Source organism: Falco peregrinus, chromosome 6 (genome assembly GCF_023634155.1).
Source record: "Falco peregrinus isolate bFalPer1 chromosome 6, bFalPer1.pri, whole genome shotgun sequence".
NCBI classification, from domain to species: Eukaryota; Metazoa; Chordata; class Aves; order Falconiformes; family Falconidae; genus Falco; species Falco peregrinus.
Genome location: NC_073726.1, coordinates 22,192,069 through 22,218,756, shown reverse-complemented (window position 1 = coordinate 22,218,756; position 26,688 = coordinate 22,192,069). Strand labels below are relative to the sequence as shown.

At 47.0% G+C, this 26,688-nt stretch overlaps 1 protein-coding gene across 2 annotated transcripts in view; it reads left to right on the top strand.

The window, feature by feature from the left end:
• The window catches only part of TNPO3 (transportin 3), a 44,806-nt gene that overhangs the window by 6,635 nt on the left and 11,483 nt on the right, over positions 1 to 26,688 (top strand). For both annotated transcript variants that reach the window (XM_055807779.1, XM_055807780.1), the window contains 7 exons: positions 8,999 to 9,199; positions 10,107 to 10,180; positions 10,995 to 11,151; positions 15,145 to 15,288; positions 18,679 to 18,854; positions 24,363 to 24,501; positions 26,231 to 26,377. In XM_055807779.1, coding sequence (XP_055663754.1) covers positions 8,999 to 9,199; positions 10,107 to 10,180; positions 10,995 to 11,151; positions 15,145 to 15,288; positions 18,679 to 18,854; positions 24,363 to 24,501; positions 26,231 to 26,377 — 1,038 coding nt within the window. The remainder of the gene's footprint in view (positions 1 to 8,998; positions 9,200 to 10,106; positions 10,181 to 10,994; positions 11,152 to 15,144; positions 15,289 to 18,678; positions 18,855 to 24,362; positions 24,502 to 26,230; positions 26,378 to 26,688) is intronic.

The window sequence follows — 26,688 nt, the reverse complement described above, 5'->3', positions numbered from 1 at the left end:
ATCTTTTGTAGAAGGGGCTGTGTTCATTCCCCACTCACTGAGATGCTCCAGACTGCAGGGTTGTGTTTGGCCCAAGTCCTCTAGTGATGTTAGTTCTGAGTTTTTGAAGCGTTCAATCTGTATCAAGAAATCGGTCCATATCTGGCCAAAAGCAATGGGTAGAAAAGGCTGCAGAAGCAAGAATGATGTCTTCTGCACTGATAGTCCAGAAGGCACAAGTTTTCTGACCAACCAAGCACCCTCCTATGATAAGGTAGTTGGTGTGGTGGATGGGGAGAGCAGTGGATGTCCTGTTCCTTGATGTTTAACAAGGCTTTCAATGCAGTGTCTTACAGTGTTCCTGTAATCGAACTGGAGAGAGATGGACCTGATGGTTGGGAAACTCTCCCAATCACAGGGCTCAAACAGGAGTGGTCATTGACCTGAAGTCCAGCTGGTGGCCGGTTACGAGTGGCATTCCCAAAGGATCGATAGTAGCATGGATGCTGCTGAATGTTAATCACCTGGATGATAGGACAGATGCATCCTCAGTAAGTTCACGGATGATGCCAAGCTGGAGGAGTAGTTGATACTCTGGAGGCAGGGCTGCTCTTCCAAGGGACCTTGATGGGTGGAGGAATGGGCTTATGGGGACCTCAGGCAGTTCAGCAAAGGCCAATTCAAAGTCCATTCCCTGGGATGTGAAACCCCCCCTTGGGATGAGCGGCTGGAAAGCAGTGTTGTGGTTTGGGGTTTAGGAGACCAAGTTGTCCTTGGGCTGCGTTAGGATGGATAAATCCTGGAACGAAGACCAGGGTTGAGAAGGTCTCCATCCTTGGAGACATACTCAACTGCCCTGAATGGGCTTGACTTAAATTGCTTCTGCTTTGATTAGAGGGTCTGACCAGCCACCTCCAGGTTTGCTGCTTTGTTATTCTGTGATTCTGAGTTTTAGGTTTTTCAGCTGTCTTCTCAGAGCCTTCCTTACTACGATGTAAATATTCCATGGTAAAGATTGCCTATGGCAGCAGTTGAATCCTTTCAAGGAAGGGGCATGAGATTATAAATTGGGGAAAAAATGCAAGTTGAACATGTTGGTGGAAGTTCAGAAGGAAATGCTGCCTCTGCGGCAAGGTTTTACCAAAGGATCCACTACATACTTCCCTTTTGAGCTGGGAGCTCTTCATTCTCACGGCACCTACGAACTCGTAATTCATCTTCGTGCTGTTTTGGTATCCATCTCTTAGACTGGCGTTGAATAGGCCCATTCCTTCCTTCACTTTGGTGTGTGGAAAAGGAGAGAAATTTCAGGGATTGTAGCTGGGCTCCCGTCGTGGTACAACCGCATCTCCAGCACACAAGCTGCCATCTGTTTTCTCAATAACAAACATAAGTCTGGCTGGCAGGCTGTCCACTGGAAGATGCTTACCTTGACTGGCCCTCTGAAGTCATCTTCAAAGCCTTGTGGAGCAGAAGACTTGACTTTGAATGCACTGTCTTTGCCTAAGGCTTGCTTGAGCTCAGTGCATGAAGTCCATTAGAACTGTCCTTCAAAAGCCTGGACAAGACCCTGGGGAGAGGCTGCTCAATAGCTGAGAGGGTTTGCCAGCTGGCTTGGCTTGTGAATTATGACCTTGGGCATATCATACTTTGGAGGTACCACTTGACCGAAGAGTGGAAACAGACAGCTCTTTGTTGGAAGGCTGGGGTGTAAGAGAAACACTTCATGGCTGCCTTTCAAGCGTGAAGCCTCCCCTGTTCTCACAGCTTTATGGCTCAAGCCAGCCTTTGTCTGAAAAGGATTTATAAAATTTAAGGCTGTGTTAGGAGCTCCTCTGGCTGGTGCTTCAGCTTCCGTATAGCTAGAAGATTTGTTCTGCCAGTAACTCTTCCACTAGCTGAGATTGAATAGACTGGATGTTCCTTTTTCCCAAGCTGGTTTCTTGAGAAGGACTTGCTTGTCATTGAAGGTTTCTGGCTGGGATGAGTGAAGTTGAGCTGTCATGAACTCCCTCCAGCATCGGCACCCGATGTAATACAGCTCTGAATCCCTCCCTCTTGCTCATGGTCTCCTGCTTTGTACTAGGAGGTTACATTATGGTGGTGACCACCTAGTTCTAAACTGAATTTGGAGCTTAGGGAACATCCACAGCTGCTTAGAGCCATCTGCATGTCCTTTGGTTAGATGTGCATAGCCAAACTCCATGTCTGGTGCCTCTTGTTCTGCACTGAAGGGACACAGCGAGCACTTCTGTAGGATACTCATCTGTGTTCAGCCTCAGGCTGATCAAAGCCAAGTGCAGATTTTCAAGGATGCTTCCTACCATGCTTCATTAAATGAGAGTAGCTCTCAAGATGTCTAGGCAATTCTTTGTCTCTTTGTCCAGTCCTCATCTTTCAAAATATGTGGTGCCTGTTTCACTGCCCTCTCTCCATCTCCAGGGTCTAATCAGCTGAACTGAAGCTGCTTCTGCTAGTTAGTGGGTCAGGTGGAGGAGTAGGTGGTAGGAACTGGCTGCATCCCTCAGGAGCTGTAACTTTATATAGTACTGGGGCCAGAAGGTGATACAGTGCCAGCAAGAGGTCTTCCTACATGGGTTCAAGAACAGCTTGAGCTGTCCACAAGGAAGGAAACAATCCCTTTTCTTCTGGAGATTTCTGGTGTGGACCTGCCATAGGACTGGAGCTGGGGAGGTGGTTCTGCACCAAGACTGGTAGATGTGTCCTCCTACCTAAAATCCTTCTGCTTCTCGGGCACTGCATCCTCTTCTGAGCAGAAGAGGCAATGCTTCTTAACTTTGAGAGCCGATTATGGTTTCCAGCCTCCCATTCCTCCTAGCTGCAAGACGCGCAGGAACGACGCATCTTGCCAGCTTCATTTCCACCCAGCTCCAGGATTGAGGCTTTTTTCTTGCATCAAGGCTGTATTTGTATAGGAGCTTGGGTGACATCATCTTGAGTGCTTCATGTGGGGGTGTGGGGCTGCTTTTGTGGATGAGCTTTGTGAGGATGGAGCTGGGAGTCTTCACATAGGTGCGGATGGTTTGGGCATGGGGTACTCATTCTGCTCCATTGCATTTTTCTTTCCCCTCCCTTGAGTGAAGGTTTTTATTTATTTAAGACTTGCTACTCTTGGATCTTCATGAATCTTAAAGCTTCTATAGACAGCTCCTGTCCAGCTGATGATCTCTGCCCTCTGGATGCCATTAGTGTGGTAGAACTCACTAGGCATTGGTCCTCTTTTCTTGCAGAAAAGTGATGGAACTGGAACAGTAAAATGATGAAAAATACACTGGATTTTTCTGCAAATGTTTTCAATTATAATTTTCTAAACACTACAAGTCATCTCTAAATGAGTGCCTTCTCATCTACCCATTTGTTAAAACTGAAATACAGCGCTTTTTTTTTTTTTGTGGGGATGGGTTTTTTTGTGTGAAGAAGGTCCCTAGGCTCGCCTTGTTTACATCTTTGTCTCCTCTCATTACAGCCATGTAAATACCCAACTCTTATTTCATCCCAGCGGTAAATGTCAAGCTGCAAATGCTCTGCACTTTGGTATGGGGTTTTGGTTTTTATCTGCCTCGAGAAGCCGGGTGCATCAAGACAAAGCCCTTTGGGTGGTAATCTTCAGAGCTCAGTGACAAGGACTTGAGCTGTCTTTCTGGTTTTTGCTTGTTCTTTTATTGCTTATTTTTAACATCAAAAGTACATTTTGAACTCCAGTATGAAGTTAGATAGATGGTAAAAGCAAATCTTACACATGTGAGCAAGACTATGTGCGGATAGATCCTAGGGGGACTGGAGGAAGCCAAACTTTAAGCCACAGACTCTTACGTACAGATGGGAATGGCAGCTCATGATTTGTTTATAACATCACAACAGCACTTGGCTCATTCCTTCTTGGGAGCTTCAGTAGATCTCTGCAAAAGCACTTTTGCTTCTGACTGTAGAACAGCCTCAATTTTATATAAAAATCCTTTCATAAAGTAATAGTAGCATCATATCTGAGCTATTTATAATATGATAGCACGTCATTTTCCTTCCCACAAGTGCCTGCTATCTGGAGGATGCTCTTAACTGGGGTTTTTTAGCGGTCTGGTGGTCAGTGCTAGAATTTAAACCCATTCTCTTCTAACATTCTGGAAATACTTTGTTGTCATGTGCCCAGAAAAAAATTCCATGAATAACATTAAATCTCCTGAGGTACTCAGCTGCTCTGTCGTTGTTGGTGAGATGTCTTCTTTGTAGTGAGATATAGATTGGGTATTTGATAGCTGCAGTCACAGACTAAGAATTTTATTTATTTCCTAACCTGACATTTCTTTAAGGTCTTCCTTACCTGTTCTGCTGCTGTATATATTTGTTTTTGCTAAATACTACTTCAGGGTGGCTTTTTTTCATGTATATATATTGATTGGCAGTCCAGGTAGTCGTCGTTGGAGCTGCCTGAGGGCACGCAAGCCATCTTATTTCAGCTCTTGAATGCTTTGTACAATTTCTGAATATGCTGCAGTAATTTTGGGGCATACAAATAGCTTCTTTTTAGTATCATCAGTCATTAGTGATCACAAAACCATTAGTAATTTTGCTGTCTTTGTTGAATCAGTGACTTCCAGACGCTTAGATTGTTGCTTGTACAGCAGAGCTGGGCTCTCTGGCTTTGGTTTTGGCATGCTTTTTGGTAGGATCTCCTAACACACTTACTGTTGAGTCCCCGTTTCTGCCGCCTTGTCCGTAATTGTTCTATTCTAAATGCTGTGGAAAGTATGTGCCCATTAATTGAGTTGAGAAAGTTTTTAATACGAGTCTTAGAAGGTCTGGTGTGGTTCTAGCTATTGTAGTTGTTTAGTTGCTTAAGAAGGGCTTTTTATTTATTGCTAGCTTGGGAATTACCTGAAGAGTATAAATAAATCCGTAGGGACATTTCTGTCAGAAATACCTCCAAATTTTTCTTAATACCCGTTTTGAAGTTTTTACAGGCGATTTATATGCCAGCAATAGCTGGAGTTATTGGAGAAAGCTTATTTAACAGCCCATGGTCACAGAGGCAGCTGGGAAGGAAGGATCAAAGCCTGGTAACCGGAAAGGAGCTTGTCTGAAATGTGGCAGCTCCAAAAGGACTCTCTCCTTGACCATTGTGAACTCACCAAGTCTGGTGAGTACCTGTTGAAAGTGAGCCTGGCCAGCCATGTGTCCATGGGCAGTCCTGGCCAGCTGTCCTCCAGCCTGTCACTGTGGCAAAGTTCAAAGATAAAAGCAATTCACAGCATCAGCCTGAGGTTGGAGATGAGGGATGGATTCAGCAGCTGCTGAGGCTGAGTGTAAGGCAATCACTGCGCTGCTTCTGGGGCTCTGTCTGTTGTGTTTGGGTGCCGTTGTTTGCTTGAGTTTTTCAGAGTTGAGCTAAAAGGAGAAGGGGAGAAGAGATGGGAGAGCACCAGAGTGCTGAGCATTTGGGGCTGGTCTGAGGATCCCTGACATATGTTAGTCTTGTGTCTGGGTCCTTTTGGATTTGACAGTTGGCTCAGATACTACGTTATGGGCTAAAATGGCCGTGAAAATATCTTGCAACAGAATTTCAGGGAGTAGATTCAGGAGCTGAGCCCTGTGCTAATATTGACTATAAAGAAATCAGAATTTTACTTTGACATATGCAAAAAATACTGTTTTTTTCACTGGGGATAAGATTGGATCATGCTGGCCTTGACCTGAAGTCTCAAACAGCCTGGCGGCTTGCTCGTGGCCTTGTATCTCCCTGCTGCGTGACGCTGCAGACCCCTGGGATGTGCCTGGCCACAGACCCAGGACATCTGGTTTCTCGAGCATCGGCTGGTGTTGCAGACCACCGCTGTTTCTGGGCACCCACCTTCCTGCAAGGGGTATATAAGTTTGGAAACATGATTATTTTTTCTTTCAAGGTGAATTTTTTTAGTCTTTGAACAGCAGAAGATTGACAAGGCGTGAGGAATCACGAGGAGGCTTCTCAAGTATATTAAAAAAGCAAAATTTGAATGTTGGTGTTGCTTTCCAGACAGGGACAGTGGGCTGTGTGCTTCTGCGCAGGGAGGAACAGAAGTGCCAAATTCATTTTATATTTGGGAAAATCCAGGCAATAAAGTCACGTAATGCAATTCTATCTGGTGTAATACTGAAGGTGTGAAAGGAACTGAAGTTCCACAGAGGGGTTTTAATTACAGAAGCCAATAAGCTGGGATATGGGAGAGCTCGCTGAACTGGGATTTATCAGCATAACCACTGTGCCTGTTATTTCTTCTTGGCTGTGTGGTCTGTACCTGTTTTGCCAATGCAGGGTTCTATTTCGATAACACATGTGGCTCTTTACTCTGAAGGTATTAAATGCAGCTGGAAGACAAGGCTAGACAGACTGTATTTTTTTAAAGAATTGATATTTAGCCATTGGAACAACTGGCCAAAGGTTATAATTGAATCTCCTTTGTTAACCAGGCTGAAATGAGGACTAGAAGAATTGTTTTTTAGAAATGTAGAGGTTTTATTTTATGCTGGATTTAATTCAGGAAGGTCCTGTGGCTTAAAGGGTGTTGGAGATGAGGGCTGCAAAGCCCTCGCCTGATGGCATTGTTCAGGCTTGAAGATGCTTATCTGAAGTGCTGCTCCCAGGTTTCTAAATCAGTTGAATTTTGTAATTTGTTAACCATGCTAAACCAAAGAGCAGTAATCCTGCTCCATTATATAGACATCAGCTCATTTTTAATGCTGCTTTAGGTTCGTGAAATGCAGAAATTCCTAGTGTTTCAATTCAGTAAAATAAGACATCTGTCTTATTTTATTGTTCAGTGCTGGGTCAAGGGTAATGCCACGGTGCCCTTGTGCAGAGTGTGCTTGAAGTCTGAAAAACTAAAATATTGGAGACCATGCTGTGGGTTTTGTGTCAGCTCTGGTGCACCGGGGCTGTCTGACTGAGCTCTCCTTTGATTTCCAGAGGTGTTCATACAGGTAGCCTGCATAGGCTCATGGACCCAAACCAGATTTTCAAGAGAAAAAAACCCTTATTTCCATAATGGTTTATCAGCTGCTGTTGTTGCTTGGCTGAATCACAGGATCATGCTGTGCTGGGCAGCCCAATTCAATGCTCGCCTTCCCTTGTAGATAACAGAGGGGTAAGCAGCAGACACATCCCAAGCGTAGGAGAAGTTTGTGACTGCAAAGGAATAGGGAAGGCGATAGCTCAGATCTGCTTTTCTTTCTGGATGTTTCTTTCTGATAGAGTTAAGGGGATGGTTTTTTTCCTGGGATTTCTGTTCATTATGGCAGCTTCAAGTGCCTGAAGAACAGTAACATCTACATTTAGCAGTGGCCAGTATCCCCACTAGAATTTTTGTCTATAAGATGTTTTTTAAATGCTAGAAAAATAGAATCCTTTGTAATATATTTATTTAATTGTTCCCTTCAGTGTGCTGTAGCACACGGACAGACTTTAGCTAAAGTCCTCTTCTGTGGTGGTTGTGGGGTCCTGCCTCACTGGCTGTTAACACAAGGCTTTTGGGGAGCTCCTTTTGCGGTGTGATGTTTGTCCATCTGAAATGTCAGTTGGAACTGTCTTTCATCTCTGCCAAATAAAAAAATTAGAAATATCCACCATCTTCCAGTCACATGACCCATTAGCCTTATTTTCTATCAGGAGATACCTTTTGGAGTCTAGCAGAGTGATTTTTATAGTGATTATACTGATAGAAAATACAGTCTGATGAGTGTTGGATCTGGTCATCCTGGAGTGCCCGTGGCTTGTGTCTAGCTTCTTTAGGGGTACAGGTCAGAGGAGGGTGCCGAGGCATTCAATGTTAGTTGCATGCATGGGGTGAATTGTGTGAATTTATTAGTTTGAGCTTAAATATGCACAGAAATTCAGATTTCAAGTGTTTTGGAAAAATAAAACATTAATTTTATTTTTTACAAAAAAACCCCAAATGCTCTTAATTAAACTAAAACATGTTGCAGATGTTTCAGGAAAGGAGGACCATTTTATTGATCGTCTGAGTCCTTTGAAGATCCCATTCCTTAACAGGAGACCTCACATCCAAGGGTTTCTTCCCAAGCCATGCTGATGTGCTCCAGCAGTGGCCCCACCGTCCCTTGGTGATGTTTGGTGACACTTGATAACCTAGCCAAGCTTTCCTTCCCTGACTGGCATCCTTTTCCCACCAAGCCCTGTACAGTAGATGCTTCAGCAGGTCTTAACGGTGCCTGGGGCTTGCCCCCAGGGCTGTCTGTTCCACCATCTCAGCAAGGCAAGGGTGGTCTATCCAGTGGTGCCTGCCTTTCCTCTGGCTCACCCAGTGCTCTCCTTGTAGCTTCTGGTCACACACAAAGGGCAAAGTCTTCAGTGTCCTACCAGCCAGTTGGCTGTTGCCTCTCTGAGGCTGGGCAGGTGATGATTTGCCTTGTTGCTGGCTCTCCTCCAAGCTCTTCAGCACATCTATAGTCTGCTGCAGATTCACCGGTCCCAGTGTGTGCTCTTAGGTGGGTCCAGCAGCTTCAATCTTGCAATTACATATCGTTATTTTGATCTGGGGAGACCTTTATCCAATCCTCCTTTTTCCATTTGTCACTTGCTGGGCTCTCTCTGTTTTTACTGCTGTGTAATAGGTACGGCAATTAGCCCAAAAAAGCCTCTTTTGTTGCTCTGTACTGCAAGGGTGGTCATCAGATCTGCTTTCTGATCCTCTTTCCCAAATGGATTTGGTAACTGAGGCCATGAGCATCTCGGCCAATGTCAGGTCTGTGTTGGAAGCTGATCTGCTTGTTCAGCTCACGGGGTGGGTGTTACGGCCCCAGCACCTTCATTAGTCAGCTCTCACTGCTTGAGCCATGATAGCAGTGTGGCATGGACTCTCCTGGTGAAAATTCTGGGGGTATTTTAGGGGAGAGGATGTGTCTTCATCTAGGGGAATTTGAGCTTGCTCTTAAGCCTGCTGGTACCTACTGAGTTTGCTCTACATTCCCATGCCTGCTTGCTGATGGTGCTGTGCTTTGCCTGCAGGTCCACGCATGGGAGATCTCTGACCAGTTGCTGCAGATCCGTCAGGATGTGGAGTCATGCTACTTCGCAGCACAGACCATGAAGATGAAGATACAGACTTCCTTCTACGAACTCCCCACGGATTCCCATGCTTCGTTACGGGACTCTTTGCTGTCCCACATCCAGAACTTGAAAGACCTGTCACCTGTCATTGTAACTCAGGTAGGTGCTGAGCAGAGAGGTGGAAGGAGCTGCTCGATAAATGTCTGTGAGAGAGAGAGAGTGGGTTGAGGCTGCTCTCAGCGGTAAAGTCTGGACTGTTCAGTCCTAACTTGCTGTTGAGAGCAGACTGGTAGCCAGGCTTGTGTCACAGCCCTGCTGGAGCTCTCCCTTACAGTAATTGCCAGCTTGGGGGAGGAAAAATTAGGTGCTGCAGGTGACAGCAGTGGTGACCAGCTCCAGCTTTTATCACCTCTGACTTTTTCTGAGACAAAGCCCTTAGTCTCCTTTGGTTGCTTTTCCTCCAGTGTGGAGAACAGAGAAGGTCAATGCCTGCAGCCAGCCCGTTCGTGTCTCCCAGTACAGAATTGTTTGCCCTCCTTCATTATTTGGTTCCATTAGTTAAATTGATTACTTCATCCTCTTGCTTGCTGTTTGGAGGGGCTGAGAGGACGAACAGCTGTTCCTGGGGTTTTCCCTGTGCTCTGCAATGGAGACAAAATGTTGATCTGCCCAGCAGTGCCCTGAGTGACTGGGAGGATTTCTCCCGACATGCTGGCATATTCTTGGAAGTCCATTTGTTCTTTATACAGCATTCCCATTATCCATACATTTCTGAGGGTGTCTGGCACTGCACACACTGAGGCAAGGTTGCTTGTTCAGCCCCTAAGTAGCCCAGCAGAGAACATCACTGCATTGAGGCAGTGGGCATTGTGCAGTTAACCACAGAGACTGCACACACAAACAGATACTGTGAATTAATATCCTGCCTCTGCAGGCTTGGAGTTACCTGCCAGCCCTGCTGAGCTCAGGTCTGACAGTCACAGCACCCTTTCTCCTGTGCTGTTGGGCAGGTTTCATCAACCACCACACTTAGCTCTGTTGTTTTTTCTTCCCCTTTCCCTTTCAGCTTGCTTTAGCAATAGCAGACCTTGCCCTGCAAATGGCTTCTTGGAAAGGCTGCGTACAAACACTGGTTGAAAAGTAAGTAATAGTTCATGTCATTAAACTCTGAATTGTTCTTTGAATAAATGTCAAATGGGCAGACCTGCATGGTCCAAAAAGGCACGCAGCAGCAAATGGCCTGACAATAGGAAAGTTTTTCTTGATGAATAATTTAAACTGTCTTGGATCATGGCAGGGAGATGGGGTGGAGGGAGAGATGGGGCTGTCTGTGGCTGCCTGTAACAGGCTGTGCATGCTTCTGTGAACACAGCTCTCTGAGACTCAGCAATTTTCCTCATCCCTGTTTTTGTTATGTGACAATCCCTTATCCCCTGCCAGCTTTAGCTGTAGCATAGGATTGAACAGTGAGGTTGAGCTACTGGGGTGTCCCACAGTGCTCGGTCAGCTGGTGCAGCGATGCCCAATTTCTGTGTGACAGCATTTTCACTGCCCTGTGTTTGCTGACATGGGATGCCACGTGCCATTGTACAGTGACGCTTTGTTTGGGCAGATCACCGTGCTAAGGTGCTCCTGTGGTATTTCTGTAGTAGGAGGGAACTTGGTTTGTTTGGGCAGTGGCACTTGGACTTGATGTGCTTGGGCTGGGAAAGCTTTTGTCATTTTTCTATTGAAAAATCTTGAGCTAAACCACTGATGGAGGCTCTTCTCGACAGTGCTCTGCCCTTGCAGCTGGGCGTGGGAGTGTGTTTGTGGTAACACTTTTGCAGAGTCTCTTTGAAATGTCCCTCCATCTCTCACTGTGCTCTTAACCTACTTGCCAGCATTGAGGTTTTCTGCGTGTGCTTGGCTGTCACTTGCCTTCGTGCACTGTCTTTCCTCCCTGTTCTTTCAGGTACAGCAATGATGTTACATCGCTGCCCTTTCTGCTGGAAATCCTCACGGTGCTGCCAGAAGAAGTTCACAGCCGATCCTTGCGCATCGGAGCCAACCGCCGTACTGAAATCATAGAAGATCTGGCATACTATTCCAGCACGGTCATCTCTCTGCTGGTAAGGAGACCAACCAGCAACTGAGTCCTGGTCAACTGCTAAAGAGGCTCATGCAGCTGCTTCTTCCCCATCCACATCACTGATCCAGATTATTCCAGGTTGAATGTGATCAAAAAGCTGGTTGGTGTGAAACAAGCTGATTTTATATATTTAAGTTCCAAGCAGATCAAAATCACAGTCAGGTTGCTGTTGTCAGTTGAAATTGGAGCTATTATGAAATTGGAGCTACATTAGAAATTGGAGAAATTATGGAAACTTTCTCATCCTCTCAGCTGGACTGGCCATGGGAGGACTGTATTGGTTTGTCTGGTGGTACGGAGTGTGGAGGCTTGTCGTCTAGCACTGTGTGCTTTAAGTTCAGGAAAAGTCTTGGGTTATTTGAGGCTTAAGCAAGAAATTACTTCAGCCCATTATGGGTGTATGTATGTAGATCTCAAAATCATCATCTTGAGATGATCATCTCTAGATTCATACATGCATGTGTCTGTATATCTCTTAGAAGAAAGGCATTCAGGTACTTGGTGACTATGATTTCTCTCTCTTCTTGTGCCCCTTTCAAAAGTAAGTACATGCCTAATTTCTGACCATCGTGTGGTAAGCTGAGGTTATGCATTTAGCTGCAGGTCACATTGAGTATTATCACATTTAGTATGGGGAGACCATAGCTGTATCTCCTGGTTCTTCTTCAAAGGTTTCCTCAATTGGGGAGTATTCATGCTCTCTAAGAATGAGACTGTTGTGGGCCCCAAAACAGGGCAAGTCTGAGGAACAGAGAATAAGTGTTGAGCTGAATTGCTTCAGGGACTGAAAAGAAATGCTCCTTGCTGGCTCCTTCCTTTCCAGAGACACTTGTCATGTTCTTCAGTGTTGTTGGAGCTCTGTAAATGAGTAGCCAACCTGATCCCTGACTCAGGCTTCAAATGGAGCATGTGCTGTAGCTACCCTTTGATGCTGCTTATCTAAAGAAGGAAAGATAATGTACCCTCGGCAGTGCATAGCAAATCAGTAATTCCACCGAGCAGCTGGTTAATGTCACTGTGCTCCAGATGGATTCAAGGTTTGGTGTGTTTAATTGCAGAGTCTCGTCAGTGGTCGATTCTCTGCTCTGCAGCCCCATCTTTCTGTGCTTGGCTGCCCTGCTTTCTTTGGTCTGTGGTCTCCATGTCTCTTCTAGCCACCTCCCTCTTGCCCTGCTAGCCTACTGGTTAGCATTCCTTTGCTAATTGAGTTACAGCTGCTGAAAATAGGAGGAACCTTAGCCTGTAGGATCCTTAATACTTTGTCCATGTGAAATGAGCCATGTTCTGCAGTGCTTTTTTTGTGCCATTTCTCAGAATTACAGAATCACAGTCTCCCTTTGCTGTTAGACTGTCGTTTATATTTCCTTCTCCTTGATGAGCAAAACTGTAAGGCTTTAGTTATACCAGTGACAATGTTCTCTTCTCCTTAACTGATACTTCTTCATGTCCGTTCTAGCTCCAACATGTAGCATCTTTGTATGTGCCCAGTACTGTGTGGCACAGAAATAGGTGGAGGGCTCTAGGCTTGCTCTCAGAAGCCAGGGAGAAGGGGAATGTCCTCCCTGGGATTGGATTCTATGCCCAGAGAAGCCTTGCTTCTTGCAGTGCATTGCTTAGTCTCCCTCCAGGCTCGTGTAACCTGCCATTTCATTTATCCCCTCCTGCCTCTCAGATGTTACCTGCAGTCCCTCCCCAATATCCCTTCCCTCTCCGAATCCCCTTTTCTGATGGGACCCAACATAAATTCAACACCCGGTACTTTTCCTTTGTTTAATTTAGACAAAAGGGGTGGACTACAGGTAAGTAAGACTCAGTTTAAGTTTGCATCTGGCCCAAAGCCTTTGCAGAAGGTACCTGTTCTGTTTCCACGCTGCTTTTTTGGGTCTGTGGTTAAGAAAGCCACAGAGAGTATCTGGAATAGAAATATGAGTGTGGCAGATACTTCTGGTGGGTGTTTCATGTTTGTGCAATGTCTAGCTTTGGCTTTTCCCGTGAAGGCCAGGGAAGGAGGCTTCGTTTTCCAGTTACTCTGGTAACTCCAGAGGAAGTGGGATCATGATGATCAAGGGTCGTAGAATTGTTGGTTTAATAGGTTAGACAGAACCTTAGAGATCATTGAGTCCAACCAGTAACACTGCCAAGCCCACCACTAAACCATGTCCCTAAGTGCTGTGTCTACATGCCTTTTAAACACCTCCAGGGACAGTGACTCCATCTCTTCCCTGGGCAGCCTGTTCCAATGCTTAACAATCTTTTTGGTGAAGAGATTTTTCCTAATATCCAATCTAAACCTCCCCTGGTGAAACTTGATACCATTTCCTCTCATCTTATGTGTCAGGACATGGAGCTGAGCTATGTCCTCTGCTCAAAAGCGTCAGGTCTTGCTTGAGAAGACTCCTCCCCCCCGTATGCTGTATTTATCCCAGCAGAGGCCCATGCCATTACCACCACAGCCATTAGGGGAGCCCAGTTCCACTTTTTCCATGCTTAGTTGTCTTTGAACAAGTCCTCGCTCACTTAAACTCTTTTCACCTTCCTCAAATCCCTGCACTGTGCCATCCCTCCTAGCTGTCTGCAGCCCTCAGCACTCTTCCTGGGACATCTTGGAGAAGTCTGGCTGTCACATTGGTGAGACAGGCGACATCACACATCACCTGGCTCTGGCTGCTCACAGCCGTACTGGAGACAATGTGAGGTGCCAGTGTTGGATTGCCAAAGGTTGTAGCCCTGTCATAAGACTTTCTGTTCAGACTTCCTCTGCATGTGCCTGAGCTTTCATGGTAAATCCCAACACAGGCATTTCAACCACCTGCCTAAAGAGCAAAATTAAATTTTCAGTGTAGGATTTAAATGCTAAATTCACTTTCTTGAGTTACAAGATGGAGTTTTAAAAAAATTGTACAGGGACTGTGATGAAGTATGGCTTTCTGCCTCCAGGATTGAAGTGTCAGGCAAGGAGTGAAGATCTGTGGAAGCTCGTTTGCAGAATTGCTTGGCCAGTCGAGGTTCTCTTCTGGGGGAAAAGGAAGTCTGGGATCCTTCTCCATGTCCTGTCTGTCAATCTGTTCTTCCTTTTCCTCAGCCTGGTGAGGTCAGGGCTTCCTTTGGTGTTAGGTGTTGATGCAGATTGTGGTTAGGCGCTGTTGTGCAGCAGAAGTGTTGGCCATTGCTGGAAATGAGGGTTGGCTGCTGCTAGACCCACAGCCCGTCTCTGACACTGCACTGGTGTCTTCAGACTGTCCTCAGGTTGGCCTTTGGGATAGGTCTGACCCTCAGGACCCATCTTCTCTTTGACCACGGTTGTTTTGTGGTGAAGAATAGTAAATTGAGATTTGAGTGAGTTTAGGGATTTATCACCTACATGACACATCCATATCTGTGCTCTGCCAGTCTGAGACAGGATTCTGCAGAAAAGTGATGGACTGGGCATGAACGAAAACACTCACACTGGTTTTCTTGCCTCTGTAATAGCATCTGAAGTTGACAGAGAGGTTTTTGGCTCTGCCCCTATATCTCACCAAGTCCAGGGCTACTTAGGGACAGGGATGTTGGAAGCAGTCTGCTTTCTTGAATGTGTTTCATATGGACTTTGAGAGGATGCTCAAAGGCCGTGTGCTCTTGAAAGGTTGTTTGCAGAACTGTCATCTTCCCGATTACAAAACTAGCGCTGGGACATGATCACTCTAGGCAGATGCAGAAGTCCTCTCTGCTGGTGTGGGCATTCTCGGTTGTCTTCTGGTCAGAGTGCTGCTTTCACATAGATACAACACTGCTGCTTGATTGCTGAAAGTTTTGTTCCTCTTGGAGGGATCACTGCTGACTGCCCTGTGTCTTGCTAAGATTCATGGGGGAATTCTTGATGCTGACTATAGAGACTCCAGGATGGCTTTCCAAAAGTTATTTATTATTATTCTGCTTGGGAAATTACAATTGAAGTTGGGGTCCTAAGCAGTTCTTCCTTGTTCTGTTGCAGATGACATGTGTGGAGAAAGCAGGCAATGATGAGAAGATGCTCATCAAAATCTTCCGGTGCTTGGGGAGCTGGTTCAACCTGGGTGTCCTGGACAGCACCTTCATGGCAAACAGCAAGTTACTGTCACTCCTCTTCGAGGTGCTGGTGAGTGTTTCTTTTGGGAAATGAGGTTGTGATGGGCCTTGGGTATGAGATGGTGTCACTTTTAAATCCAAGAGTGACTGAGATGTGGAAGGTGAGTTTCATCGCCCCTGTCTTGAGTCGGAACCCTCTGATTCCCTCTTTACCTTGATCAGCTCCATAGAGTGGGCTGTCCCTCTCTGCTAGCAGCCAGGGAAGTGCAAGCTGTCTGTGCACAGTAATAGGTCTGTGCTGCCTGAAATGGATTGAGAGCAACCCTGAGGAGAAGGACTTGGGGCTGGTGGTGGACAGAAAGCTCAGCGTGGCCTGGCAATGTGCGCTTGCCACCCAGCAAGCCAACCAAACCTAGGGCTGCACCAAACGCAGTGTGGCCAGCAGGTCCAGGGAGGGGATTCTCCCCCTCTGCTCTGCTCTGGTGAGACCCCACCTGCAGCGCTGTGTCTGCTCTGGGGTCCCCAGCATAAGAAGGACACGGACCTGTTGGAGCGAGTCCAGAGGAGGCCACAAAGATGATCAGGGGGCTGGAGCACCTCTCCAAGGCAGACAGGCTGGTAGAGCTGGGGCTGTTCAGCCTGGAGGAGAGAAGGCTCCGGGGAGACCTTACAGTGGCCTTCCAGTACCTAAAGGGGCCTGCGAGAAAGCTGCAGAGGGACTTTTTAGTAGGGCCTGTAGTGACAGGACAAGGGGGAATGGCTTTAAGCTGAAAGAGGGGAGATTTAGGTTAGATCTAAGGAAGAAATTCTTTGCTGTGAGGGTGGCAAGGCACTGGCACAGGTTGCCCAGAGAAGCTGTGGCTGCTCCATCCCTGGAAGCGTTCAAGGCCAGGTTGGATGGGGCTTGGAGCAACCTGGTCTAGTGGAAGGTGTCCCTGTCCCTGGAAGGGGGTTGGAGGCAGATGATCTTTAAAGGTCCCTTCCAGCCTAAATTGTTCTATGATTCTATGATCATCTTCCTTTTGTACCGGTTGTCCACCCTGGAGGACAGTCAGAGAGCAGCAGTGCACAGTGAGAGTCCTCTTCTGGCTGCTGCTGTGAGTTCCCACATAATCTTTCCTGCGTCCTGTTAGCCCTGGGAAGCTTAGAAGATGGCACATAAATAACACCTAATGTTGGCTAATCTCTCAAGGGTGAAACTAGAAGTACACTTCAGGGTTTGCTCTGCCTGTGTGCTTGGTCCTTGGTTCAGTATCTGTGATGTGGGGACAAGACTGATGAACAAAAAAGCACTGGCAGAGCTTTCAGATGCAAAGAAAGATGCGTGTGTGTGTTTGGCTATTTGCATGAAGGAAGGAGACTCTGCAGCTCCTTCGGTAGTATTCTTTCCTGCCTGCCTTCTGTTTTGATCCAGAGAATATGTGCTCAGAGGTGAGCACCCTTCTCTGTTCCTGGACAGACAGGAAAGCATCTGAAATCTCTCCTGAGCAGATGCCCTTGCCTGGCTTTACTGACACCCTCCTCAGCTACCTGGCTCAGCTATCCCCATGAGAGCTTTCCTGCAAAGTGGTGCACCTTCTCCTTGCACCGCTCAGGAATCACGGCTTTCCCTGTGGAGCTGGCCGGACAGACAGCAGCAGGGGAAAGCAGAGGTCTCTCTGAGAGATGGAGGTGTTGAGCCGCAGGAACCTTCCTGCTACACTGCCATGAGTGATCCTTTAATCTCCATAAACTTTGTTAGTACGCTCACAGTGTACTAACACACACAGTACATTGATAAAAAAGTCCGAAGACTATTTAATTGTCTATTTATATGTCTTCTCCTTATTCCTACTGTACTAATCGTCAATTTTGGAGCCTGTATTAAGCAGTTATTTTATCTCCCAAGCGGGAGCCAGGTTCCATTTTTCTGTGGTGGCAGCAAAACAGCAGAATAGAAGTTTTGACATCTGAGAAGTGACCGTTTCTAGCCATTATTGTGGGCTGCCACTGCTGCAAAAGTAGGTGCCAGGTGTACTTTCAAGCATACTTTAAGACTTTAAGAGACAGAGAGTTTTGGTCTGAAACGCATTGTACTTGGTCCTTCCTCTGAGCCAAATTGTTTTATGGGGCTCTGAACAAAATACATTTGTTTGGTGATTTATTGAAAGTTTGCCATCCTCGTGTGCTTAAGTAATGGTTAGTTTTGGCTTTAAAAGTTGTCCGTTGTTGAAACTGCATTTGTTTAATATTGCAATCAGTATTTTTTCATTTTTTGTTTTGTATTCATTCCACATTTTCAATAAAATAGTATTTTATTCCTTTTGTGACATTTTCACCTTGGGAAATAAACTACTAAAGGTATTTGGGGTGTTTTTTTGTTCTGTCTGGATGCAGGAGAGCTGAAGAGGCCAGTGAAACAGGGAGCTTAGGAGAATCCCGCATCACTGTGACAGGGAGGGCAATGAACTGACAAACAGGAAGGAGGAATTCCTGGAGGACGAAGGTGTCTGCTGTGGTACTGCCCAGACCTGTGACCCAGTGCAGGAATTGTCTGTTCCTTCTTCTGTTGTTAGACAGGATCCCTCATTTGCGTCCCTCCCATGGTGCCAATTCGATGAACAACAAATGCTGATGAGGGCTCCCATTCAGTGGGAGAAGTAATAGGCAATATTCATGCAGGGACCCAGCTCCCAAGCAGCACTGCAGCAGAAAACCGTCTTCCCCAGGACAGGGCATTTGGCTCACCAGCCTTTTTATTGTGTTAATGTCACTTTTAAATTGGGCATTTTTCCTTCCTCCCCTTCCACCTTCACACAGGACCATGAATTTTTTTCCAAATGTGTTGAGATCTCGTGTGAAGGAACACACAGAGGCACACACAGAGTCACTGCTCCTTTGTTTCCTCTCTATGCTTCTCTGTTTGCTCTCTACTCCTTAGTATGCCAGTCTTGTCTCTCTCCTTAATTGCTGAGGGCTCCATGGGAGCCATTAAAGGCCCTGTTAAATCAGCCTTGTACAATCACTATATACATCTACCAGGTGGGGCCTGAAATCTATTTGTTCACCCCCAGACTATCACAGTATTTCACACATGCTTGTGAGAAACCTCATCTCCATCATCACCGAGGACTCGATGATTCTTATGGGTCCCTTCCAACTTGAGATATTCTGTGACTCAGCCAGGGTCATGATCAGCGCAACTGTTTTCTTTCCTTCTGAACTGCTGTGGATGTTGGTGTGTTTGCCTCTCCCAAGGATGTCTTTGTGGGGTCCCGTTGGGGAGGGTCAGTTTTGACCTCAAGTGTCCAGGCTGGTAAAGCAGCCCAGGCTTTGCAGGGCTGGTAGGAGTGAGTTGTTGGGAGCTGTGGCTATGCAGAAGCTCTACAAAGTATTTTGGGAACAACAAGAAGAAAAGACTGAGTTTTTCTTTACCATCTCATTTCATAATATAATCACTGTGCTCTTCTGTTTCTTGCAGCAACAAGACAAGACATCATCAAACCTCCATGAAGCTGCTTCAGACTGCGTGTGCTCAGCTCTCTACGCCATCGAGAACGTGGAGACAAACCTGCCCCTGGCCTTGCAGCTTTTCCAGGGTGTCCTCACTCTTGAGAGTGCCTATCACATGGCTGTAGCACGTGAGGACCTAGACAAGTAAGTGGACTTGCAGCCATGGCTGTGCCCAGAGAGGAAGGAGAGTTACCATAATTAACGGTCACTGTGTCTGCGATTATTTTTGGAATCAACGGTGATTGCATGCGGCACTCTGAAGTCTCTTATGCAAATAAGTATTTGTCAAATGAAGACAAGTGAGCAAATAACTTCCTTGCCCGATTTGTGCTCCAGGTATGTGCGCTCAGCTCAGCCTCTGACAGGGTTAGACTGTTACCAGAGTCTGCTTGCTGGGGTTCTTGATCTTCCTTTTGGTGGGCAAAGCACAAGGGAAGTATGCTGAGGTGCAGCCAATCTGTTACCAGTCTTAAAATAGAGCCTAGAAGCAACCTGTTGCTCCTACTGCCTCCTCTCTACAAATATCCATACCTGGTTCAGCTGCTCCTGATGGAAACAGGTCTGGTGTGCCGACTGGGTCAACAGCCCCCCATTCTTGACCTAGAAGAAACCGTAGCCAGATCATACCTTGATCAAGCACATTGAAACCAGCACTTCACACACATTGGCTGCAACAGAATGTTGCTGCTCTGATTAGAAACCCTCTGATCTCCAGCCTCAGTTGATTCTAGGCCAGTTCATTCCTATTCTCTTTCACCAACTTCGTCTTAACTTGAAGAGATCCCTAGCTGATGCTTATTCCCAGACACATTTGTAGGTAGGAAACGGCCAGCCTCAAGTTTGGGTGAACAAACCCAGCTCTTTCAGTCCTGTGAGACTGCTTTCTTTTTCCTGGGTAATCTGGAGTGTTCCCCTTCAGACTTTAGCTTCCTTGAGCACAAGGGCCTGAGAGGCACAAGGGCCTAAGAGGTATGTGCTGCTGCAGGAGGGATCTTGCTCCTGTGTGTTGGCATTGTGGCATCCCTGTGTACAGGCAGCACCTTGCCTGACATCTCTTGCCTTTGCTATCACCTTGCAGCATCAGTGTTTTGGTCATCCTGTGACTGAGGAGTCCATCCACAAGCTGTCAGAAATAGGCAAATTTTCCTTTTCAAATATAAATGGTTTTCATTCTTATTCTGCACAGATGTTGCATCCCAGCTTTATCAGTGAACACCATTAGGGCTTGCTCTTCCTTTCTTATCTGGCTGTCACCAATGAATGTAGATAAGGTCAGTTGTGAGATTGATCTGGAACCTCTGTAGCACCAAACTGGTATTTCTTCTTCAGCGCAGCCTGCTAGCCACCCTGCTCGCTGACTGCTCATCCCTTAACTCTGCTTTATCCAGTTTAACTAGCTTCTGTGTGACACCGTGATCTGCTCTGCTCCATCTCTCCTGTTCTAAAACATTACTGATAAGAATTAGATGGGTTCAATCTATTTTTGGTAAACCCCTGTTGCGTTTAGCCCATTTCCCTCCAACTTCCATCTATTTGGAAAATTATGTTGATTGCGCTTGTCAAATACGAGCACATTTTGTGGCTGTGCAAGGTGTTGCCGTTGATGGAAACTGCCAGACCAGCAGTGAAGCTGTAGGACAGAGGTCCAGTGTCAGATTTTTGACTCCTGGGATGGCAGTTAGCCAGTCCCCGCTCCTTCCACCTGGAGGTAAGCAGACCCTTGTGTCTAAATAGCCTCTTCATTCCTCCTGCCTTTACCCCTCCTCTTCAGCCACAGTATTGAAAACTGATGCATATTCACATAGTTTTAGCTGTGCCACAGATCTTTAATTGTGCCAGTGTCTTCAGCGAGTGGCAATTCCACCGGCTGTTTATTACAGCTGAAAAACCCTGCCCTGTTTTTGTGATGGTCCTTGGCATGGCTGGGCACTGGTTTGGCTTCTGGCAATTCTCGCTTGATCTGTGCTCATCTTGCCTTCCAGAATCCAGCTGTCTGCTTCTCAGTCCTCCTACATGACAGCCCTTCAGCTGCTTAGAGGCACTTGGCGCACTGCTGAGACTTTTCAGATGACTTAGGCTCAAGAACTCAGTAAGCATCCTCATTCCCTTATTTCAGCTTGGGGTGCAAAGCTCAGAAAATGTATGCGCCTTTGATTTAAGGGAATTCCAAGTCTATGCCATGTTAAACGAGATTTCCACAGGCAAAATGAGTAGCTACTCCTCAGAGTTAGCCCTTTTGAAATCGAAAATTATAGTAGTTTCTGTGCCTATTTATCCTTCCATTTAACACTAATAGAATTAGTCTTCAGTTTTCAGGCTCGTAAAAGATTGCTATGATATCCTCTCTGCTCGGTGAGATTGACTCTGCAATAGCACCTCTTCAGTCTGTGACTTTCTGAAAAATCTGAAAGCTTTCATCTTCAGGAATTGCTGGGGCATGGTGTAATTAATCTGTTCTCCAGTCTCTGTCGGAGAAGGTAGTCTCCCCTAAATGCTTCCAGGTATGGTGTAAAGGTCCTCCTGATGGCGCTGGCAACATCTTGCCGTGTTTGATCTCCTGCTGTTACACAGCCGGTTGTGTAAAAGGTCAAGCCTTTTGGGATTAAAAAAAAAAAAAAATCTCACATGGGAGACTTGTCTCTGTCTTTAAGGCAAGCTTTAGGGTGTGTTGGCAGCACATCTCTGGATGCATGTTGCTTTAGGATTTCCTAAGCCTCTCCAGAACAGGAATACTAAAACCAAAGTCCAGGACTAATGGCTTGTTTTGGACCTCTCCCCCATATCCCTGATTTGAGGTCATTTTATTGGTGAGGAGCAGTCTTTGGTTTGATGCCATGCTTAGAATCATGGAATTGTTTAGGTTGGAAGTGACTTTTGAGATCATCAAGTCCAACCATTAACCCAGCACTGCCAAGCCCACCACTAAACCATGTCCCCAAGCACCGCATCTACACATCTGTTAAATCCCTCCAGGGATGGAGACTCCACCACTTCCTTGGGCAGCCTGTGCCAGTGCTCGACAACCCTTTTGGTAAAGGCACTGAATCCTGGGGAATGCCACCTGTGACCAGCCTCCAGCTGGATGTAACTCCATTCCCCACCACCCTTCAGGCTCGGCCATCCAGCCAGCTTTTTACCCAGAGAAGAGTGCCCCTGTCCAAGCCACGAGCAGCCAGTTTCTCCAGGAGAATGCTGTGGGAGATGGTGTCAAAGGCTTTACTAAAGTCTAGGGAGACACCGTCCACAGCCCTTCCCTCATCCGCTAAGCGGGTCACCTTGTTGCAGGAGGAGATGAGGTGAGTCAAGCAGGACCCGCCTTTCGTAACCGCATGCTGCCTGGGCCTGGTGCCCTGGTTGTCCTGTGTGTGCTGTGTGATGGCACTTGAGATGACCTGCTCCGTAACCTTCCCCGGCACCGAGGCTGGACCGATAGGCCTGTAGTTCCCCAGATCCTCCCTCCAGCCCTTTGTGTGGATGGGCGTCATGTTTGTGAACCTCCAGTCGACTGGGACCTTCCCAGTTAGCCAGGGCTGCTGGTAAGTGATGGGAAGTGGCTCAGTGAGGAGCACTTCCACCAGCTCCCTCAGTACCCTTGGGCCCAGAGACTTGTGTGTGTCTGAGTGGCGCAGCAGGTCGGTGACCGTTTCCCCTTGGATTATGGGGGCTTCATTCTGCTCCTCATCCCTGTCTTCCAGCTCAGGTGGTGGGTACCTGGAGAACAACTGGTCTTACTGTTAAAGACCGAGGCAAAGAAGGCATTAAGTACCTCAGCCTTTCCCTCATCCTTTGTCACTGTTTCCCTCCACATCCAATTAAAGATGGGGAGTCTCCTTAGTCCTCCTTTTGTTGTGAATGTATTTATAGAAACATTTTTATTGTTTTTTATGGCAGTATCCAGATTAAGTTCTAATTGGGCTTTGGCCCTTCTAACTTTCTTCCTGCATAAGCTTACAACATCCTTGTAGTCCTCCTGAGCTGCCTGCCTCTTTTTCCAAAGGTCATAAACTCTCCTTTTTTCTGTGATTTTCAACCGGACCAGTCTTCTTTCCCACTGGCTCATCTTTTGCCACGTGGAGATGGCCTGCTTCTGCAGCTTTAAGATTTCCTTAAAGTACATCCAGCCTTCCTGGACCCCTTGGCCCTTCAGGACTGCCTCCCAGGGGACTCTGCCAGCCAGGCCAAAGTCTGCCCTCTGGAAGTTGAAAGTGGCAGTTCTACTGCCCCCCTCCTTACTTCTCTGAGAATCAAAAACTCACTTTTGATTACTTTGTGATCACTGTGCCCAAGACAGCCTGCAGCCGTCACATCACCCACAAGCCCTTCTCTGTTCACAAACAACAGTTCCAGCAGAACACCTTCCCTAGCTGGCTGCCTCACTGGCTGTCAGGAAGGTCAGTTCCACACACTCCAGGAACCTCCTAGACTGTTTCCTCTCCACCGTACTTATTTCCAACACACGTCTGGTAAGTTGAAGTCCCCCATGAGATGGTTGTGAGACTTTTCCCAGTTGCTTGTAGAATATTCCATCTGTCTCTTCGTCCTGGTTGGGTGGTCTATAACGGACTCCCACCATGATACCTGCCCTGTTGACCTTCCCTCTGATTCTTATCCATAAACACTTGGCCCTATTGTCACCATCATCAACCTCTAGGCAATCAAAACACTCCCTAATATACAAGGGTATGTTTGATCGCATCACCTTATTGGGGGGAGAAGCCCTGATTCCTATGTGACCATTCTCAGGTGCTTCCATGGTTTCTAGCACATCAATAACCCTCACATCTGTTGCTGCATGGATCTCCATTCCCTACCTCTACTGAGATGGCAAACTGAAGGACCTCGCTAGCACACCGTCCCTCAAACACTGGCCTGCTGCCCTCGGGCTTATCTCTAGCAAGCCTGGTTTTATCCCTTTCCCCCTTCAAACTGGGTTTAAAGGTCTTTCAGTGAGCCCTGAGAACTCCTGCATGAAGATCCTTTTTCCCCTTTTGAGGTCCATCTACCCCGTCTATTGCCAGCAGGACTAACCCACAATCAAAAAACCCCAAATTCTGCCAGTGACACCAGGCTTGCGCCGGCACACCATACTGCGGCTCCAGGATGGTCGCTCCTCTCTTGGGTTCTGCAGTCTTAAAGCAGAGTAAAGCCTGTCGTTCAACTCGGCCGCAAACTTGTTTGTGTCTGAAGAGCAGCTGTGCTTTTACACAGCGCTGTCCCCTGTGTAGGCAGCGGGACATCCTGGGTTTATTTTGACGGTAGGTGTGTAGATTTGTCTTCTGAAACATGGCACCTTCCGGGTGCTGAATTCGACTCAAGCTGTTTTGTAGCAGCCGTCGTGTGCCTTGGTGCCCAGTGCAGTGTGGTTATGGAGAAGTTTTCTCAGACGCTGTGGGCAGTATGAAAATTTTGTAAGATTTGCTTACTGGAAGTCAGTATTTTCACCTACTTCTGAACAAAGCCAAGTTCCCCTATTTAAGTGGTTCCCAACTGCTGACAGAAAGCTAAAGCAGAAGTTGGTATTTCTTGGTATTTCTGTGGTCTGAGACAAGGTTCCTGGGCATGTTACCTGCATGACCGAATCTCCTGTGCTGGGATGTCTGTCCTGTGTGGAAGATCTTTCTGACTTGTGCCCTGTTTTTTTTCCTTCCCCAGGGTACTCAATTATTGCCGTGTTTTCACCGAGCTGTGTGAGACGTTCCTAGATAAAATAGTTTGTACACCAGGCCAAGGGCTGGGTGACCTGCGGACACTAGAGCTGCTGCTGATATGTGCAGGTCACCCGCAGTACGAGGTGAGTGAGGTTTACCCGTGTTCCTCTCCTCACCCCTATTGCCAAATCTCACTCATCCAGAGTTGAGTCAGTGGGGAAAAAAAATCTCTTATATTGCCACATGGTTGGGAGGCTTCAGTTCCTGTGAACTGCTGGCCTTGAAATGCCTGCTCTGCATTCGTGATGCAGAAATCTGGCTTAGCTTCCCCTTCCTGGTGTCCTGGACACGTGGGACTGCAAGTACAGCTCCGAACGCCTCCATTCGTTTCTTTCCACATGTTCAAGTTAAGCTTTGCAGGGATTGCAGTGCAGCTCCTGGTAACTTTGCCCTCCAAGTAAGTGAAACCCCGTTTTGCATCAAAGCTCCCTGACCATCCTGCCTTAAGTACAGAACATGGTATTTAAGGTGCGGTCTCCTTCTAAACGTCCCCTTTTATTCTTAAAAAGCTGTTAATTCAATCCCAGTAGCTGATCCCTGGCTGCCTTGTGTCCGTGTTCAGTGGATGGAGGTTCCTTCGCAGATGGGTTCTTGTGCTGACATGGGGAGCAGGGAGGTGCCAGCTGGGATTTGCTGGGGTGCACTCCCTTTCTTCCCTCCGCATTTAAGGTCCTGCTATGGGAGGGATGCAGCCCCTGAATTGATGGATGAGAGGTGGATCTGGACTGAGATAGTGCCCTCTCCAGGACGGGGTTTTCCAGAAACTTTTGGTATAGAGCCCTGAAAATACATCAGACCTGAGAACCAGCAGACGAGCTAGCTAAGAAATGATGGCTGCTGCAATGCAACCCCTAGGGGCTTGTTTGCCATGAAAATTGTGGAGCAGCCACAAGAATACTTCACCAGATCTCTGTAGTGGTTGCTTGCGACTTGGTGGCTCTTTTAGTCCCCTTTCCAGGTCTGTTAAGCTCAGTCTCCCTTGGGCATGACCTTGTCCTGCACTAGTGATGCATTAAGAGGACTTGAAGCTCTGCAGCTGCTCCTGAAAAACCTGCACCTATTTTTTTTTTCTGCAATAACTGCACTTATAAAGAGGCTGTAGGCTTTGGAGCAGCATCCCCTTCCAGCCTGAGCTGCTATCTCAGGGATGTTTGCTCCTGTCTGGGGTTGCTGTCCCCCTCGCTTTGTTAGCCCAAGCCTGTGTGCACCCCATGCTGGCCATCAGGATGGTTAGACTGTTAAATGCACGGGCACGGGTGGTGAGGATTGGTGCTAGGTGGGCAAACTCTTCCATCAGTGTGGCTTTCTGGTAATGACAGTGTACCTGCAAGCAGCAAAATGCCCCGTAGCTTATTGGGGCAAGCTGGGTATCAAACGCCTCCTGATGCATGAGCAAGAACAGAGGGAGGGCACAAATCAGGCCAGGGTCGGGGAAATAAAAACTTACCACTGGCAGATTTGGCTGATGTGAAATGAGGTGATGTCCGTGCTTTGAAGCAAGAGACGATTCTCACACTTTAATGTTAATTTTGTAGAGAAGAGGCTTTACTTCTGAGGGCTGGTGACAGGTTTTCAGATTAACTCAGTGGGTTTCAAATCCCTTATTAAGTGACAAGCAGCAGAGAAGATCAGCAAAGCTGGGGAAACCAGTTCATGTTTCATCATCACATGATGAAGCAGCACTGATGGAAATCTGTGGTACCCCAGCATGCTGCAGGCATCCCCAGAGATTTCTCTGTCGGGAGCACCAGCAGAGTGGAGCAAAAAATTGTTCTGTTGATAACAAGATGCTGAATTTTTCTTTGTAAACAGGTGGTAGAAATTTCATTTAACTTCTGGTACAGACTGGGGGAGCACCTGTACAAGACGGATGATGCAGTCATCCACAGCATCTTCAAAGCCTACATCCAGCGCCTTCTCCACGCTCTGGCTAGACACTGCCAGCTTGACTCAGACCATGTAAGGCTGCATTTGCTTTGTTTTGTTTCCTCCAGAGGCAGCCGGGGCGGTAGGATGTATCTGTCCTCACTGCTGCATGCTGATGGCTCTCCATAGCTATAGGGCTCTGCAGTTGCAGTAATTGCAGAGAGAGGATTGCGAGTAATTAAAACTGGTGTATTAAACCTCTTTTCATTAAGTCAGTTCTTGTTCGAACAGAGCTTTCTGGCATCTAGTTGCTGCGGGATGACCCTTTCCCACCTCCCCCCAGGTGGTTCCCATTTGGGGAGCTGCAGAGAGATACCTTGTCCCCTGCTCGGGGGCGTTTTTGT